Source organism: Eumetopias jubatus, unplaced genomic scaffold (genome assembly GCF_037043125.1).
Source record: "Eumetopias jubatus isolate StellerSeaLion01/CBP00866 unplaced genomic scaffold, mEumJub1_p1.0 scaffold_8, whole genome shotgun sequence".
NCBI classification, from domain to species: Eukaryota; Metazoa; Chordata; class Mammalia; order Carnivora; family Otariidae; genus Eumetopias; species Eumetopias jubatus.
In genome coordinates, this window is record NW_028274814.1 from 109,042,329 (window position 1) to 109,063,336 (window position 21,008).

General features: G+C 35.4%; 1 protein-coding gene across 1 annotated transcript; it reads right to left on the reverse strand.

Moving 5' to 3' along the window:
* Positions 1 to 608: 608 nt before the first annotated feature.
* Positions 609 to 20,569, reverse strand: RASSF9 (Ras association domain family member 9). The gene is given in 3 exon segments (XM_088025732.1): positions 609 to 1,869; positions 2,887 to 2,908; positions 20,461 to 20,569. Coding segments are annotated over 3 exon segments (1,392 nt in total).
* Positions 20,570 to 21,008: the final 439 nt, after the last annotated feature.

Here is a 21,008-nt window from a genome sequence, read left to right on the forward strand (position 1 = left end):
ATCTATACCCCCATTCAATCCACTGCTGGAATTTGTACATGTCCCAGTGGCAGCCCTTCCCATTTCCTGTTGTCTAGGTCTAAACAAGTAGAGGGGTTTAGAAAGTGACAGAGATGATGTACATTCTAAGTATCAGTAAGAAGAACCAAGACTTGAATTCATACAATTACAGTAGCATAGCTGTCATGTACATTACAGACTTAAAATTTCCAATGATACAGCTTTGAAAAAATATATTACAGCACATTTTTAACTTTACTTGTTTACGTGTCTAGTTTTAATATGTTGACTGCAATATTAAGAATTAGTTTTGTTTCTGTAAATCATTTTTCCCAGAAGCTATAAGAGATTATAATTCCCATCAAATCATTTCTGTTATACACCTGCAAGCTATTTGTGTTGCATTCCTAATAAACAGCTCATCGTCGGAACTTGTAATAATTGGGTGAGATTGGAACTCTTAAATCAAAAATAAACTTTCTCTAGTTTTTGTTAACCACTGAATACTTAACATGATTTACATCATTTTTCAGAATGTGACATTTAAAATAAAGTTTCCTATTTAGCAAACATGAACATAAAAGTAGGTCAGAAACAAGCCATTCAAATTATGTTGACAATAGCACCACATCTCCTCCAGTTGTTTCTGAGTCCTGACTATGGTTAGAGCTGATACCAGTGTCCGAGTCTGTGTCATTTGTATACAAGTTAAATACTCTTTGAGTCAAGGAAGGAACCTCCCCACTGCTGCTGGGGACCTCAGATTCCTTCCCTCTGTTTTCCTTTAGTTGGCATCCATCTTTGTTGCTAATATGAAGTGAATTGAACTCCTTGGCCAGGAATTCATACTCTTTTGCTTTCATCTGAAGCAATGAGTCAGTGTATTTAATCTCTTTCTGGACGCCACTCAAGTGCGAGTGGATTTTCAAACCAGCTTTCATGCTTTTCTCCAAATCACACTTAACATTTTCTAAATTAGAGCTTTCAGGCTCACTTGCAGCGGCCCCTTCTGCGTCTTCATTTATCTCTGTGCAAACACTTTTTACCTCTTTTTCTATTTCAGCGGAGAGCTTATCAATGAGCATTCTATAATATGCTAATCTTTCCTCCAGGTGTACAATTCCATCACTTTCAGTCAGGTCGTCCAGAATCTGGTTTTCATCAGAAGGCAAGTCCAGCTTTTGCTCAACTTCACTGAAACTAGGCATTAAATATGCATCCTGGACATAATTTTCTCCATCATTTTCTACCCTATCAAGGTGGAACTTAGCTTCACACTTTTCAATTTCCAGATCCAGCTCTTTCATTCTCTTGACTTGCTGATGAATAGTGTGGTCCTGAGAAATAATCAGATGAACTAAGGTCTCCATACTATCTCGATCATGGGAAACTGTGTCCTGCTTAATTTTAGCCAGTTTCCGGAAAGTTTTTCTGACTATTCTTTTTTGTTTATCTGGCGGTAATGTCTTCATGTAATTTGCTGGACTGAGTTCCCACACTTTTTCCGTGTTTTGCACTAATTTAGCTTCAGCAGTCCGCCACAATGGAACTGGAAGGAAAGCATCTGCTTTAACCAAAACAAATTGCATATTGGGCTGCTCATCTCCCCAAGCTTTCCAAAGCTTCAGGATTCTAGTTAGTGGAGGAAGAACCCGTTCCGAGCCTCTCCACTTTTCTATGATGCAGTAATCACTGGGCTTCCCCAGCAGAAATCGTTTGTCTCCAAACGTAGCCTCATGTTCCTCAAGCAAAGCCTGGATGACATCAGCCGAGGTAGTGCGTTTAGTTAACCCGCAGACAATCTTCTCTTCTTGGCAAACCCAAACCACAATTTCCTTCTCTTCTGAATCCATGTCTTTAGTGGGAGATCTGAAAGAAAAACAGAGTACATTATATTTCTGTCATCACCTGTGTAAACTCAGAAACACGGTTTAAATTTAATACCCTTTTCAGATTCTATCCTTCATCAGAGATGCATTTGGAGGCTGTGACTACACGTGAATCAGAAGTTTTACTGCAAGAAAAAAAATAAAAAAAAAAATCAAGGAAAATATCTTAATTTCCTTTTATTCCCCAGTGGGCTCTGGAAAGAGCAAATTGTCATCAAAGACAACTGAGGCTATTTTATCTATAGAAGTCAGCCACAATATAAGTACAGTCAGAACTGGTAGAGTTAAGACAATAATCCAAGTGGAGATGAATAAGAGGAAATAAAATAAGACAATTTTTGCTGGAGCCTTCAGACTAGAGAAAGACCACAGAACCGTAGGTAGGAATGGTGGGATGATATTAGAGTCATAGAGCTAAAAATAGATCATTATTGAAAACAGTCATACTTTTGTTCAACAAATGTTTATTACATGCCAACCATGTGCCAGACATGTCTGAAGATACTAAAGACAAAGCAGTACACAAAGGAGAAGACAACACAGATATAAATGTGTAATTATTATAGTAGCAGGTGATGGTAAATACTACAGATAATTAAATGGGATGACGGGACAGAGAATGACTTGGAAGAAAGAGAAGTTCATTTTATTCAGAGTATTTAGGAGAGACTTCTAAGAAGATGACCTTTGAATAGGGGCATAAGTTTTGAGGAGGCCATCAGAGAACTAAGGGAAGAATTCCAAGAGTGAACAGAAGGGCAAGGGTCATGAAGCATGTTCTAGAGACAGAGAGAAGGCGAATGTAGTTGGAGGCTTGGGGGAGGGTGGGGTTGGGGGTTGTTGCTGGAGGGAGGGAAAGGTCAAATGATAGGTGATGAGATCTAGCAGAAATGCATATCCCATGATTAGGCATTTGGATTTTGTTCTAGTTTTAGTGAGAAGCCATGAGAAAGGTTTAAACAGAGGAGATATGGCTAAAATTATGCTTTAAGTATACCTGGCTTGTTTAATGGAATGGACTGCAAAAAAAAAAAAACCCAAAAGCAGAGACAGGAAGGCTTAGTTGAAAGCCTAGTGCAGAGATCTAAGGGGAATTACCTGGATTAGGGTTTTAGCAGTAGAGGTATTAGGAAGTGGTCAGAGTTGGGACATATATACAAGTATATACAAGACTTAATAGTAATTTCCTTTGTAGCAGAGAGGGATGGGGAAAAAAAATCAATTTTCTGAAGAAAAAAAGCCATAGAGGTAGTAAAAGAAACAAGGAAGTTCCGTGGTTTCTGGGCCATACCCTGTAGAGAATTTTTACGATCATATTTCCATCATGAGTGTAAGTCAAATTGACCGTGTCTTTCATAATATCCCTTTAAAAGAATGCTAAGAAAGAAATGATATAAAGTGAATTATAATCCAATATGATTTATGGAGACAAAATCTTCAAGTAGTAATTGGCTTGTTGTGAAAGTTACTTTATGTAGCACCCTCAAAGCATATGACTCCATGAAGCATACATGGAAGAAATTTTCCCTGGCTTCTAGAATCTTTTAACACTTAGAATTTAGAGTGTTTATGTTTTAGTATCAATAATGACTAATCTTACATTATTATCTTTATTTTAAATGACTAATTATTGCACCTTGGTTATTGACTTTCTTGGGGTCATAAAGTGACTACTAACAGTGGAAGGACAAATCAGTGACACCAAATAACAAAAAGTACCCAATAAAATTTAGATATCCAACTGTACCAACATTTTATAAATAATTGTCCAAAAAGTCCTAAAGGGCTGTGATTGTTCTCTTATAAAAGTATTTAACATTTACACTACATCAATCAATCAATAAATATATTTAACATTTAATGATTCAACACTGAATAATGTGATATTTGATAATATTTACAACTTGTCACTTAACAATTCTAAGCAACAAAAAAGTAGGTAGAATTTAGGGCAACAGAATTATTTTCATATTTCAATTAGTAGGGAAATAGCACGCAAATACATTCTAAGCAAAAACAAATAAGTACTCAAAGTAACTGATACTAACTACTGTTTATGCTATGGCTGTACAGCACAAATTACCTCTAAATTAATCATTACCTTCATCTGTTTTGATCATGCCTATAAAATACTCAAAATTAACAAATTTTCTTTTTACTTTATGCAGGTAGAAGTTTACCTACTATATTGCATAATTTAAAAAGAAGTAAACCATGCCCTGTGCACTTACTGTATGTTAAATTATAACCATTTCAATATACACTTTTTATAAATAATGGTAAAAATAACAAAATTGAGTAACTGTTGCAGTTATTAACCTTATAAAATAATGCCAATAGCTATTACATTAAAACTAAGAACATAGGACATCTTCATTTTATGCTATTTTTTAGTATTCATGGTTAAACTCTAAAAAAATCCTACTAAAAAATACTAGCACTGAAGATTATAACCATGAGTCATAAAACATTTAATAAATAAAACTGTTCCAAACTCTTGCATATATCAAGTCATTTAATCCTCACAATTCTGTAATGTAGGTAAGAATATTATCACCATTTTATTGATAAAGAAACTAAAGCACAGGGGTTTTTAAAGATTTGTCTAAGGTCACACAGTTAGTGGTACATTGAGGATTTAAACCCAAGCAAGAAAGCAGGCTCCATAGTGCAGTGCTAACCATTATATTGTAAAAACAAGTTTATGAGTTTGATGATTGTCTTTTTAAAATTTTTTTTAAGTAATCTCTACACCCAACGTGGGTCTCGAACTTACAACCCCAAGATCAAGAGTCGTATGCTCCACTGACTGAGCCAGCCAGGCATTCCTAGTTTGATGATTTAGATATGTGGATTAAATTGGAAAAAAAAATAATAAAATACACTACTCTTTTAAGAGGAACATTGTTATATAAGTTTGCCTTTGATAGGAATGGAACTCTAATGTCCTGTTAGAACACCAATTGGTCAAGGGAGGACTTTTCCCAATGGACAGTCACGGAAAAAAGTACATAAGAATGTATTACCGTCTCTACCTTTTCCTTATTAATCTTATTCTTACTCTGATGCAGTACTAAAGGATTTCTGACAGGTCTGGGCACCTGCATTGGCTGACAAAACTTTCATTTATATATATATAACAACACCTTACTGTTGTTTTCTTAGAATAGTCCCTATGTCCTGTTCCATTTTCTGGAAACATTAGTTCTGGGTCTGTAAGAAAGGATAACACATGACCTACAACCTCTTCGGCCCTACACTGTCGTTGTGAAGAAGACTGAGAAGCAGAGATCAGGGAATCCTTTGGTACCCTACGTAGAATAATAATGATGACGTACATGACGAGTCCCCAGTACTTCCATGCCCCTACTCCAACTGGGACCTTTTTTGTTTGGGAAGGATCAAATGCTTGTCTATTGTGGCCTCCCATAGATATCTGCTACTTTTCAGCTCATGTGGATCATGTAACCCTAATGGTCATTAAGCACAACCTAAAGATAGTATTATTTCCACATTATGTATGATAAAATTAGTGCTTTAATAATAACATCACAGTCTGACTGGTTCCAAACATTTTTTTAAGTCTACCTTAAGCTACTTTATATTTTCTGAGTCAGTTATCTCTAAATATTTTGAGGAAATTTTACAACCATCATTCAAATCAGATAATTTTCAAAAGTTCTACCTCTTGATTGAATATGTTTAAAAGTAATGACCAATGAATTTCCATAACCTTCCATACCTAGTAAAAGATTCATCATGATTAAATTCTATTTTTCAAACAGGCTTCAGATTTTGAAAACTGTATTTATTTTGTAGTATGGCCCCAACTGAGTCTCTATCCATTCATTTTTCCAATCCTCTGTACCCTTCACGGTCATACTACAATATCTGACTTACATTTTTCATAAGTTTGCTGCAAATATCATATAAGAGAATGAGTAAAAGAGCTTTGAGAATTGTGAAAATTGTACTAGGTAAATATAGGTTATTAACACTAATAACAAAATTACTTTATTTAATACAGAGGGGGGTGTAGTGTTTTTAGTATGCTCATTCAGTAATCTTATTGACCTTGCTATAGTAGTTAACAATACTATTTTACAAATACTTTCCAACATGTCTCACAATATTTTTTCACCTGTTTTAACTCATCAATTTTTTTACATGTGTACTACCAATATGACATAACTGTTTGGCTAATAAGAGATACTTTAAAACATCATTAATATAATATTTGGATCACAGATGAGCTGAGAATGCTTTTAATCTTTCTCTAACTTATAACCCTCTGATTTTGATTAAAATTGTGCTAATGAGGTTCATTACACTAAATATATATATACACACATATATATTATTTTACAGCTGTTTCATTATTCCGTGTTTGCCTTTTTTGGAATATCATCAGAAAATTAAGATTTATATCCTAAATAAAACTTTTCAACAACATGTATTAACCTCACTTATGGGTACTTTTCCATATTTACTCTGAAATAATAACTGAAATTAAATATTGGACTTCTTGCATTCACTCTATTGTCAATCAGGAAATTGAAAATATTTCTCCATTGATAATTAATTTTAGTAACACAAAAACAATGACACAGAATTAAGTTGAGTTGGCTTGTAATTACAAATGCAATGTTCATACACTCAAATATTTCTTCAACACACTCCACTGAGTAATTATGGACAAAGCATCAGAGAATAAATTAACTATCTAAATCTGGAAGTTTTAAGATAAAAAAAAGTACTAAGATATTACAATGCCAAACTGAAGATCTCTGAAAACATATACTTACTGAAAAAAGATTCAGTGTGAAAGCAGAGAAAAATGAAGATAAATGGATAAACTTTGGCCATCTTTATTCAGTTGCCCAGAGGAAAAGGGCATTGAAGTTGGGGCACAGGGAAATAAATTGAAAGAGTAACATTTATTCCTAGTATATACTAGACATTAAAGTTTAATTGAAATTTGACATATGAAACTTAGTAGGACAAATATTTTATATGGAAACCAACTTTCTTTTTTTACTTTTCTATTTTTTTAAAAGATTTTATTTTTATTTATTTATTTATTTATTTGGAGAGAGAGAATGGGAGATAGAGAGAAAGCACAAGCAGAGGGGAGAGGGAGAGGGAAAAGCAGACTCCCCATTGAGCAGGGCGTCTGATGCAGAACTCAATCCCAGGACCCTGGGATCGTGACCTGAGCTGAAGGCAGAAGCTTAACCAACTGAGCCACCCAGGCACCCTGGAGGCCTACTTTCATAACAATAAGAATCATTAAAATGATAAATTGTTAATTAATAATTACATTATAAGATATGCTTCTAAAACCCAGTATACAAACACTAGAATGCAATCTATATATATTTAAGGAAAATAATTTGAACCTGTGAATGCATTTTCCACAGAACCTCTATTACAACTATTTTGGAGGTCAGCCCAGAATGTCTGATACTGACACGTTCTGGTTGCTATGTATAGGAGTGACCCAAAATGAAATTCTTTTTTTGCTTAAATCTCTTGGGAACCATATTCCATGCTTAGAAATTAATAGTGAGAACTTTTCCAGTTCCAAACTATTGGTGGTACCTGTGCCTGAACATTGTGATGGAAGGCTCCATCAAATTGAAAGATGAAGAACTATGGAGCTTTGGGGGCATATCTGCGTCCTGGTCCTTTGCTCAAAGACTGTTCTCTGTTTCCTTCTTATTACTATTACCTATTTTTTAAACTGGAGAGTCTCTCCTTCTAAACCAGTGGTTCTCTACCAGGGGTGATTTTGCCCCCCGGGAGACATTTGACAATGCATGGAGACATTTTTCATTTTTACTTTAGAGTCCAGGGGTACCACTAGCATCTAGTGGGTTGAGGTTGGGAACATAAATGTTCTGCAATGTACAGAATGGTTTCCTGGTAGCAAAAGCTTATAGTTGCAGACGTCAATAGTGGTGCAATGGAAAAATCTTCTTCCAGCTATACAACAAAGTATATGTCACAGGTTCACCTTTACCCTTTTTCCTTATAGCTTCTGGAGAATTTAATACTAAAGTTTATGAAAACAAAAATAATAAACAAGGGAGACATTTCCAATCTCAAGTACTCTAAAATAAATGATGAAAATTGGCATTCTACTTAAGGGAATACAAATGCACTTTTTTTTCTCCTTTCACCCCACAGCCTATGTTATGTTTGTTATTATTAATCCTGCCCAACTGGATTTCCCTCTGTTAATCCCAGAACTGGTCCTAAGGAATGCTGATATTTGCATTTAGAAACACAAACTCTCAGAATAGGGTTAATTATAGTTTAGGAAAAAAACTTCCATTCATAGACTAGTAAATCTTTCTTCTCCATTAAGAAACAGTATTTGAGTAGCTATGACATGACAGTAATGGTCAAGAGACCAGGGCAGTGTCAGCGGTGTGCAGGGGGGATGGGAGTCTGCAGAAGGGGTTTTCATTGTGCTTTTCTCTTACTACTTTACAGTCTATTCTGCCCTGACAGAAAAGACAAAGACCAGAATTAGGAATGGACCCAGAGTTTGGGGGAAGAGGAGGCCAAGACCTGCAGTCTTTACCGGATGAAAGGGAAATTCCCAGAAACAACCGTGGGAAATGAGGGAAAGCATCTCTAGCGCCCAGGCAAGGCAGGGGGTGTTGTAGGCATGTAAAATATGCCCAGAGAAGTCAGAAAAAGCCTTTAAAACTACCTTAGAGATAAAACTACACTGAATATAACACTATCTTTTTTGGATTATTTAGAAGATACTCTGGACTCAAATACTGTCCAGAAGTCATCATTATTCAAATGAAATGGCAGACGACACTACATTTACAAATCTGGTTATTTGTGCTGATTGCTGAATACAAACCAAGGGTTATGAAGATTCTATATTTTACTGACCTTTGGCCAAGCTATGATATTGTCATAGTATGTTGTTTTTCCATGAAGTGGAAAGTAAATAAATGCTCTTCAGTCAAACTTCTCATTTCACAGGGAAATGAGAACTGTCTCCTTAGTATTTTAACTCATAAGACAATTTATTCCCTTCAAGTTATTTATTAAACCTCAAAACACATTTATACTCCTCAAAAGATAGAAGTTAATTTTATCCTGCTATCACTATGCAATTCAATGACATAGCAAGGAACACAACTAGAATTGATACAATATGAGTACATATGTAATTCATTTTTGTGTCCTGTATTCTGATAAATGAAATACAAAATAGCAATACAGAGGAAAAAAACTTAGTCCCTGCACAGATTCTGTTCCAGCAGAAAGCAGATTTTAATGCCTCATAATATATATATATTTTTATATTAAAGATAGATGGGTATGAAGTTATGAAAACCATTCTTAGGCAGTTCTTTCTGAAAACATCTTGCCCAAATAAGTAATAACTCTCACAGGGTATCATGTCCAGTCAAATAGAACCTTCAATGTATATAGCTCACTATATGTGGCACTCATATCAAAAACATATCAGTAAATAATACTGGGAGATAGAATAACCCAACAATGCAAGTTTCAGAAGTGATGAATGGTAATGGGAGCTACAAGACAATAATAAGAAAAGAAATTTGATTCAGTGTATTTATCTCATGCTCAAATCTGACTACATTGTAGAAATTCACATTTTCTTCAAACAAAAGCATATAAGTCATTAAGGACATTAAAAATAAAGATAAAAATAAAAAGTAAGTTTACCAATTTAAGTTCTTACCAAGAAAGTTTACCAATTTAAGTTTAAGGTTATAAACTAATATTTGAGTTTACAGACCCAACTCTATGCTAATTATAAAATTTAAAATGCTGGGGATGCCATAATCAGTTTGGATGCTGAACATTTAAATCACATGTTACAACTACTTTCAAACAAAAATATACTTCCAAATTTAATAACATCTTTTCCCAATAATCAAAATTATCACAGTACAACTCTAAATAGTTTAGCTAATAAATTTGTTAGCTTCATCATTATTATATAAGAGAAAAATTTATATTTTGTATATGAATGAGCAACTTTGTAAGAGTAAAGGAATGACCCAAACACAAACAGAAATCTAGAGACAAAATTGGGTAGGATAAAAACTTAAATGTATTAAAAAAAGAAAAGTTCTATGCAACGTAACTGAATCCATTCCAAGTTAGTTATCTTCCAAATAAATTGTCCATTTGGAATTATGGTATATGAGCTTTATAACTTGCTTCAACAATCATTAATGAAACTCTAGTTTTAGCAAATGCGAATAAATGCTGAGGATAAAATGATATAGAAGATAAGATGATCCTTATGTTCAGGAATTTGTCATATAGCTCGGAAGGAGAAAAGCTACACTTAGGAAGGTAGATTCTAAAAATGCAGGACCATTTAAACATTATTGAAAATCTTAAGATAAACTCTGAACAAATGTGCTATAAAATTCCCCAAAATAAAAAAAACAAACAACAATAATAAAACTTGGGTCATAATAAATAATAATAAAAACATAGTAATTGACCTCAATGTCAATTCATTCTCCAGTCCTATAACTCTTTGTAGCAAGTCTGATTAAATAAAAGAGCCTCAAAAGATTTAATTCAGGGCAATATGCTGATTTAGATCTTGTCAGCAGGAGCACTTGACTGGCTCAGTGGGTACAGCACACAACTCCTGATCTCGGGGTCATGAGTTCGAGCCCCCTGTTGGGGAGTGAGTTTACTTAAAAATAAATAAATAAATAAATAAATAAATAAGTAAAAATACTTTAGATCTTGTCTGTAAAGAAGACCCCTTCAAATTTTGACTTTACATGATTATGTGTGGAGCTGCTAATTGAAGGACAGATATTTAAAAAAATAGTAAAGTGTGTGTGTGTGAAGAGGTACATTGGATAGTAGTTCACTTTGTTGAATGCTTAGTATGTGCCCGCCATTGTTCTAAATGCTTTATATACATTAACTCAGTTAGTTTTCTTCACAACCCTGCCAGATAGGTCTTATTGTGAAACCCATCTTATAGATTAGAAAACTGAGGCACAAGAGATTAAGGATTTACACACACACACATAGAAAGCACTAGTTTTATGTTCTACTAAGGCCAGTTTAATTTTCTAGGAAGTAAGCCAGGTATGCAGGTTAAGAAAAACCCTCTACATAACATAATTGCAGGGTAGCTATAATACATAATTCTCATAAACAGAGAAAAGGGAAAGGAATGTGTAAAGAATGTGTTTATTGGAGACAACTGGGGGTTAAGCAAACTAAGCTTATAGTTCAGATTCTGGAAATTGATTTAATCAAACTGTAAATATTTAACATGTAGTATTTACCAGATAAAATGCTGAACAAATATCTAATCTCATTGGAAATTCTTAGGCTCACTTCCCAGTGTTACCTGTGCCTGGCAAATACCTAAAGTTTCCTTGTTGATTTGTACTTTTTAGAGAAGTATTTTACAACAAACAAACTGCACATACATTTATTAAAGGAAAGTTACCTAGCCTGAATATTTAGTTTAATGACAGTTGTAGTTATGTCAGCTATTAGCATGAGTTTTCTTGTGGGCAGCTAAGTCCATAATTGGTTTTGCCTACTTAGTAGAAGATATTCCCTAATGATGGTGATTTTTTAGCTTGTATCTGCCTGCAGCCACCTACTGTTCCCTCTCTAAATGTATTCTGAAATACGTGGGCATATTTAAATGGCACTAGAAAAATGTAGGAATTTGCATTATCCAGTAGGATAGCTGAAAACACAAGATGAGCTCCTTTTCCCCTGATTTTCACTTTCTGAACATAGTCTATAATAAAACATAATAAAATGTGACTTCCAAATGGAAGTTTCATCTGAAATAATCAGCTCTTCACATTAGTTGCAAATAAATTACCTAAAGAGAAACAAAAAATTTATAACTTGTAGAAACAAGAATATACCAGGGCCTGCCATGCCATTTTATTAAAAAAAAAAAAAAAAGGAGATACTTGAAAATATTTTGGATAATAGAAAAACAATGGTCATCCATGTCAAAAGCATCCTATGTCCATTTGCCTTCCCCAAACTTGAAGCTTTTTCATATGCTCTGAATCTCACAGCCTCCACCTCCTCTAGAACTTTCCTTCAAAATGTATCCCTTATTAAACTCTTTATCCTCTACCTTTTCCTCCGGTCCTTCCCACTATCCTGTCACGTTGTAACTACAGTTATTTTGACCACAGATTTGCATCAACTATCTTTCATTCACAAACTCAAATAACAATCCACACTCACTTTCTTTTATTAGTTCTTCTCTTTTCAGTAACAATAACCTACCATAAAGTGACTCCCCCCACCCCACCCCCAACAGACACATTTCTTCTCAGGCTTGTCAGAGATCTCTGAACTGCCAAATTTAGCAGCCATTTCCGGAATGGATTCGACTTGACCTCTTTGTAACATTATGCACTGTGATTTTCCTTCCCATTCTTGCAGCAATCCATGTCCTGACTTCTGGATTTCACCCTCTGAGCTTCTTGCTTTGCCCTGCTAGCTTCTCCTTCACAGATCCTGCATGGACTTTGCTTCCTCTGTATATTCAGTAAATGGTGGTGTCATGCAGGGTGGCCAGATTCTTTTGCAGCTCCTTCCATCAAGAGATGGAATCCTCCTCCCTGAATAGACCTTAGGATTTGCTACGGACAGTAGCACATGGTGAAAACCATGTATGCAAGTTCTGAAGTCCAGGCCTCAAGAAGTCTTGTAGCTTCTGCTTTCTTCCTCCTGGAATGCCGTCCTGGTACTGCTGCTTGTTGAAAAAGCCTGCGATGAAAGACCATATCGAGAGAGAGACCAAGCCATCTCAGTCGTCCCATCTGAACCTAGACCTCAGGCAACCCGCTCTCATTGAGAGAGCCTAGGTGAAACCAGCAGAAGAACCACCCCCAGTTTACCAGCAGAATCCAAACAAACAAACAAGCAAATAAACAAACCAACAAAAATTTAAAAATAACAAAAAAAATTAAAAAGAAGACAAATAACAAGTTGTTTTCAGCCACTAATTTTTAGGATGTTTTATTATGCAGTAAGTACTGATACAAATGGCAACCCCCAGTTTCCTGTGAGTCATGTCTTGTCTCATTAAACACATTTTGTGGGTGACTATAATACTGTCCACAACTTTATCGGCCAGTTGTATGTTGATATTCTCAAATCTATATATTTTGCCCTTGAGCTCTAGACCTGTATTCACAACCTCCTTTTTTGCATGCTTACTTCATATTTACATTGTATAATACACAGGAACCTCAAATTTGACTGATGAAAACTAATTCATCATTCTTTTCTCTCATATTCCAAACTATTCCATCGCCTCCGTCTTATCGAATGGGATCACCGTCCCCCCATTCTTTCTCTCAAGCTCGAAAACTGAGATTTTCCTGGGTTCTTTTGTCTCTGTCATCCTTCTTTAACAACGAGTCAGTAAGTCTGCTTTATTCATTCTCCCAAATGCCTTAAATATGCTCCTTTATGTCTATCAACACCACTATGATTCAGACAACTCTGTTTCACAACAGATTACTGTAGTGAGCTGTTAAATATTGTCTTATAAACTTTTGCCCACTTCACATTTGTGCTCCACAATATTGCCAGGCTGTCCTTTTTAAACTGCAAATCTTCCTTGATTAAAATCTTTAAATGGTTTCCAAGTCCTTTTTAAATCTCTTTCCCTCTCTCTCCTCTCTCTGCCTCTCCCTTTCTCTCCTGTTTTCTCTCTCCTACCGAATCGTAGGATTCCTTTCATGATCTGATTCCCCCAAACCATAGCCAAGCGCTCTTTAGTATGCACGTTAATATGGACATAACTAGCTATCCCTGACTTCTTGCTGATCTCTGATAACTCCGAGGGCTGTCACATATATCACGCTTTGGATTTCTAGACTGGATTGAACTGCATCTGCCAGTTTTGTTTTCATTCTGGGCCTTTCCTGTAACTTGCTTCCCTGCCTGAATTACTCTTTTTCCTGCTCTCTTACTCTTCTTTAAATGTCCCTTCTGTTAGGAAAATTCCCTTACCTTCTCTGAATAAACCCCCTTCCCTCCACCCCAGATGGAAATGGGTGCCCTTTCTTGGTGTATTCAGTAATAGTATTTTCTACCTTTCTTTTTTTCTAGTTTTCCAGTCAGGTTCTGGACTGAATCTTTCATCTTTGAAGCCTAAGTGTCTAACATAGTAGATGGTAAATGTTTTTTGGTTTTTTGGGTTTTTTTTTTTTTTTTTTTTTTTTTGCAGCATGGAGGTGGAGTGAGTTTAGGGAAGTAAACAGAGAGAATTTTTCCGTTAACTAGGGCCTGGTAGTTACAACTCTTCCACCACCTATTTTTGTAAGTAAAGTTTTATTGGGATACAGTCATGCCCATTTAGTTATGTATTGTCCATGGCTGTTCTCATATTATATTGACAAAGTTGAGTAGTTGAGATAGTAACATTATGGTTCAAGAAACCTAAAATATCGGGGCGTCTGGGTGGCTCAGTCGTTAAGCATCTGCCTTTGGCTCAGGTCACGATCCCAGTCATGACCCCAGGGTCCTGGGATCAAGCCCCGCATCGGGCTCCCTGCTCAGCGGGAAGCCTGCTTCTCCCTCTCCCACTCCCCCTGCTTGTGTTCCCTCTCTCGCTGTGTCTCTCTCTGTCAGATAAATAAATAAAATATTCAAAAAAAACTGAAATACTGATTATGTGTCCCTTTCACAAAATGTTTGCTGACTCCTGACCTAGATGATTTACCTGCACAAAAAGTCTAGATTTTATTATCTAACTAAAAAGACATTATTTAAACTCCCATATCTACATAATTCTATGTAGGGGCTAAAAAGGTGAAAATCATGTAATCTTTAAACAGGAGAAATTCACAATCCCCTGGAAGTGATGGCCATGCTTGGAAGTTATTTGGACCAAAGTGAATGATTAAAGTATCACTAAAAGGATGGGTGCTAAATGCTTCATGGAGATTGAGTGGGTTTAACATAGGATTAGTCAGCTTGAAGGCCCTGACTGGGAAACCAGTCTTTTGTCTTCAAAGCCCTGTTCCAGGTGCAGTACGCTCCATATTAATCAGTCGCCTATGGATGTCAGGAGGTATCAGAGTAGGCTGGATGAAAGGCCGCTTTCACAGTCCCATCTCAGGTGCGGTGTGTCCAAACACCAGGTGCTTGGAGGTGGACTATTTGGAAACATACAAATTAGACCTTGCATTTTTCACTCATCACCAGATGTTCTTCCCTCCCCAAAATTACCTTTGCCATTCTTTCTGTTCTTCATGATGATACAACTATGTTCCCAGGTACTCAGAGCCAAAGTTATAGTTATTACTGACTCTTTGTTGTTCATCCTGATATTCTCTACTGCCCTACCCACTCATTTTTGAATTCCTATCAATTCTGCCTCCATAGCGACTCTTTTAACAATAATCACCATCTGACATCTTGTTCTTTTATTGTTTGTTTGTTGTCTGCCCGTCCTCCCCTGCACTATCAGTTCAATGAGAGCAGAGATCTTGACTATCTTTCTATTTCATCCCCAGCACCTAAAATAACGTGTGGCACCTATTACAAGGTAAATAAATATTGAGACTTGAAAACATGAATTTTAATGATACTTTAAAATGCCTGCCTTATATTTTAATTATTTATGTATGTCTGTGTGTCTCCTAATCAGCAAATTCCTTAAAAGCATGATCCATATCTGATTCATCTTTAATCTTTCATCACCCCCCCACAAATGTGTCGTTCATTTAATACTTCTGATTTAAAAAAAAAAATCATCAAATAACTATCATCTTGAGTCAGTACACAGCAAATATATGTAAGTCAATGCCAAATCTGACACAGTGGGATAATTGATGAATGTTTTGTTTTTAGAAGCTAAGGCAGGTAAGTGAGTAGTACTGTAGTTATGTTCGGACTGTGGACAGGGTTACATACCAAAACTGTCATTTCGCTTAATCCTGGAAACTGTGATCACAGCAAGTTCTTCCAATTCAAGGTAGAACCACTAAAGATGATCAACATTTTCTTAAAAAAGTAATTTAGTCTAGGTCTCATGCTTATTATTAATAGTTCTAGAAAGAAATTCTTTGGTTTTTCACGACTGGAGTAGAACAGGTGGTCAAGAAACCAAAACTAATGCTTTGCATTCTGCTAAAAAGTGCTTGGCTTCCCACACTATTAAAAAAGATGGAATCTCAAAGGTCCAAGATAGCCTCATAAGTACTTTTCCTAATTGTGTGCAACTCTTTTCTTCATATGAGATTGCAGTTATTACATATCTACCCCATGGAAACACTCATGGTTTTTCAAGAGCATCTCTCACGGCTTCTGGGCAAATGTAAGGCCCTTATGTGCAGATCTAAAAATAGACCTTACTATGAAGGACTGTGGTCTCCCCAAACTAATGCTCTGCTACTGGATCTTAAGTACCTCAGTTAACCACACTGCAGAGGATTCCAAAAGGATTGAAAAATATCAGAGTAAAAGAGGAGCCTGAGAGTAACTAAAGGTATCTGAGGTGGCTATAAAAACATCCTAGTCATTGGTTGAGAACAAGCATACACTGTGCAAGTATATCAAGAAGCCTCAGCCACAAAACTTTTATCCATTATATACCCTAAGTAGTGAGCATAAAAACTTGCTAAAGTTGGACCACTACCTGCATTAATAGAATTAAAATTAAAAATGTCCACAAAATAGAACAACTCAGTTTTATGAACTGATAAATTGACCAGTCGTTGACTGTAAGTCAATACTGCTATATAAACACATTCTTAAAATTTTTTCTGTACACTTCCTCAATTGTAAAATTATTCTTTTTTTTCAACCAACCCAACCAAGAATATGGATTCTTGCCAAACTGACCATATTTCTGCCTGCTTCTCGATCCTTACCTTTTGATTATCCTATCTTAGTCAGTCTTACCATTGTGTGATTCAGCCCCCTCCTACATCTTTTTATACATCTTATTGTGTTCCCTACTCTTGTCCAAGCCTGTCACCTAACTGTGGGAGTTTAATAACAAATGCTATCTAATTATGATGATGCTCCTTTTATTTTTTCTTTCCTTCCATGTATTCCCCTGTTATATACTTCTACTTAGAGACAATCAAAAACATTTATTGAGCACCTACTGTACAAAGGAACAGCTTTCTTCAACTGCAAGAGAATACACTCTCATCTTCTTAATTGCATCATAAAGATTGTGATTTTACCTACCCTGTCAAAGACAGTTTCCCATGGAAGAGTGATTTAAAAGAAAGTGCATGCTTGAGATACTTAACTGCAGTGCTGTTCTCTCAATTAATTTAATCTCTTAGGAATGAGGTTGTGTCTTTGCATGTCTGGTACAATACCAAATACACAGTCTACCAGTCCTAAAGAACTAAAATGAAAAGACAGCTACTCATAACATTCAAATATTTGTATTATTAAACTTAAAATTGTGCATAGCAAATAGCAAACACTCAATAATTCCTAGATATTATCATTTATAAACTAATCACATCTTTTAATAAATGGAAATAAACACATTTGGCTTTTACCATAATGCTACCTTTTGTGGTAAAAGTTATGTGGCAATGCACCATGTTTTAAGTAGAATTAAATTATACACCAAAAAATCTGTCTTTTAATTCTATTTTTAAAAGTCATCTTGAAAAGGTAAATAAGCAAGACAAGAGAATTAAAATCTACTCTGCAGAGGGTATTTTAGAATCACAGGACCTTAGAAATTAAAGGAACTTTAAAAATCTAATTCAGGGGTGCCTAGGTGGGTCAGTGGGCTAAGCATATGCCCTTGACTCAGGTCATGATCCCAGAGTCCTGGGATCAACTCCCCCATCCCCCACCCCCCATCAGGCTCCCTGCTCAACAGGGGAGTCTGCTTCTCCCTCTCCCTCCCCTGCTCTTGTGCTCATTCTCTCACTCACTCTCTCTCTCAAATAAGTAAATAAAATCTTTAAAAAAATAAAATAAATAAAAAATCTAATTCAATCTCTCATTTTATTAGACAAAGATAAGACTAAAATATTTAAATTATGTATCCTTTCTTTTTCTCAAAACTCCCCAAGGACACACAAGGAAATATCCTTTAAACTATGGTAAAAAACACATTGCCAAATTGTTAATGGTCTCACAAATTGGCTCAAAAGAGGTGTGAGGATTAAACCTAAAAGCTGTCAGAATTCAAATATTTCATCAGGTTCCAAAGCTAGTTTTGTACAACACTGATAGACTCATTCTAATCATATTCAGTAATTTGCAATATACCTCTTTATATCTACAGAAGAAAAGAGATGAGTGGTGATGTAGAAGTTCTGAGTTGAGATTTCAAAGACCAAAATATCATACCATGTTTCAATATTAAAAACTTAGATATACTTCATAGCATTTCAATCCTACAGACCTGAACAAGGAGTGAATATTTATTGAGGTTTTATTACCATCCTCCTAGTACTGTGCTGTCTTTTAAATATAACCAGATTTAATCTCATACTTGACGGTTTAGGATTAACTCTATTTTAGAGATGAGAAGACTAAGTCCTCAACAGGCCATACAGAACAATGGTGAAGTGCATGGATTCAAATCCTGTCTCTGCCACTTATTTATTGTTGCCCTGCTCTGTGTCTTAATTGCCTCAAATGTAAAATAAGGAAAATAATAGTACCTTCTTCACAGCATTACTTAAAGTATTATGTAAATCGCTCAGAACAGTGGCACACGGTGTTATAAGAAGTGTTAGCAGAGGGAGATTTACCCTGAAGCTCGTGAAACTGAAGCATAAGGGCTACCTCATTTGCACAGTTGTCTTCCCCAGAACGACCTTAGTAATACTTTTATTCATAATTGTGTATTAAAGAACAACCCTCCTCTGATTGTCAAACTTGGATTTTCCCTTGCATGCTGTTATTATTGTTGTTGTTGTATTAAAAAGATTAAATATTTGCCCCAGGGCACACAATTAGTAATGGCATATCTGAGATATAACCTAATGTCTGCTGGAATTCTTAACCAAAATATTTTTTCTGTCTCTTTCTAGAATTTTCCTTTGTCTCATGAACTATAATTATCCTATAGAAGAGAATAAATCCTCATATCATGTAAGAAAACAAATATTTCCTAATCATATTTCCCTCTTATCACAAAAGAAGGAGCAGATGCTCCACACTTAGCAGTGGGATCTAGAGTAGCCACTCACCATCGTCTGCCAAACCTCATGATATACATGGTTGCACTCAAGGAACATGAAGGGAAGTAAGAACATGTCTTGAGAAGATGAGTTACCCTGCTGCTTGGTTTGTTTTCTATCAGAAGCTCAGTAAAGTCTATTTGTCAGATATGGTCCTTTACCATTTGAAAGCAAGGAGGAATTGAGCCTAAGAGCAGGAATAATGAGAGGTCAACCTTGAATTTATGGATTCATTCTTTAAGTTACTTATGCATCCACTCAACACAAATGTACTGAAGTACTCTGATCCAAGCACTGTATGGGGACCAGGTGTATTTGAAGAGTATATGTTGAGTCCATTTATTCGATCAGCAAATGTTTGTGAAACTACTCACGGATTACCTAGAAAGGAACAAGATAGGTAAGGTCCCTGCTCTCACTGAGTATACTCAATGAGAATTTTTTGTATAGATATCTTATGTCACTTTATTTATAAAAACAGAGGCCATTCTAGCCTGCAGATATAAACCTTTGAGGAAAACTTTCCTTGTTTGTCAGCATATTTAACACCCATTGATCATTCTTATTCTTGAAATATCTTGCTTCTCACTGCCAGTGCTGAGCATGAACCCAGGATTCTATTCCATTTACAAGACCTAATTACTTTGCCCTTGGGTGACCATTTACATTAGTAAGTTTTCTTAAATGATAATCAACAAATATGCAAACTTTTTCTATTAGGTGTAGAATTACAACAGGTTAGACAAGAATGGAATCTCAATCTATTTTTTTTAAAAAGGAAATGTTATATGTGTTGTATATGTTTTGCCAGAAAGAAGTCTTTAAAAACTCCTAAGCAAATATACATTACAGAACATTAAAGCCCAGAAGCACGTTGAACTTTTTTCTTTCACATATACATAGTACAGATAACATATTGCCTCATTTTAGAAAGCCAATATGCTAGAGACAAAGAAATTCCTTATCAAGGACTGGTATTCACATACTCCTGTACGAGGTAAATACATGCTGCTACTCAACTTTATTCTATTTTCAGAACTAAAATTAAAAAAAGAGAGCCACATTTTCGTGAATTTTTCCAGCTATTATCAGATCTCCTGGAACTACATACCAATCAAATACCATCAAAGCTTTATAAGTTATGCAGTCCAGGTAATAAAGGTGTTCTGTAAATAAAATTGTTAACCAGCTACAAACTTTTAAACATTTTTTTTTTCAAAAATTCCATTTAGGAAACTTTCACCTTGACATGTTTCATGAATTGAAATAGTACATAATACAACATCTTATGTGGTAGATTCTTAAGTTGGCTTTAGTCATTTGAGTAACAATTCAAGATTTAATCTAAAGCTCAATTTCACTGTCTTCAGGGCTCTTGGTATATTTTTGCCAGGGATAAAGCATTCCAGTCATTGTTCCTAATGGGCTGTCTGCTGCCAACTAATAACTACTTAAGTTACCAAGTATCATCAGGGGAAATCTCTTTCAGAAACTCCTGGGAACCAAAAAGATGTACATACTCAAATATCGTGCATTTCTCAATCCATTTTCAGGAACATTTTAAGTATTTATTTGAGGTTAGACAAAATAGTACATGATAATTTTTCCATTCTGCAGAATTCACAAATTACCATACTTCTAATTTCAGAGGAAACATCCATTTTGCCAGCAAATTTTACCTTAACCGCAAAACTTAATTCTTCCCTCTGATGAAGCATTTGTGGCATTGTTACTACAATTAGAAAAGTTTAAAAGATTAATTCTGATTATAAATATAAAGGATCTTAGATTGGCTCCATTTCTTTTATGTATATGAAAGTTAGAAATGAAAAGCATACAAAGTTTGTGCACCAAAATACCATCATTCATGACCATGCATTATTCTCAAATTCCCCAAAGACTGTTGCCT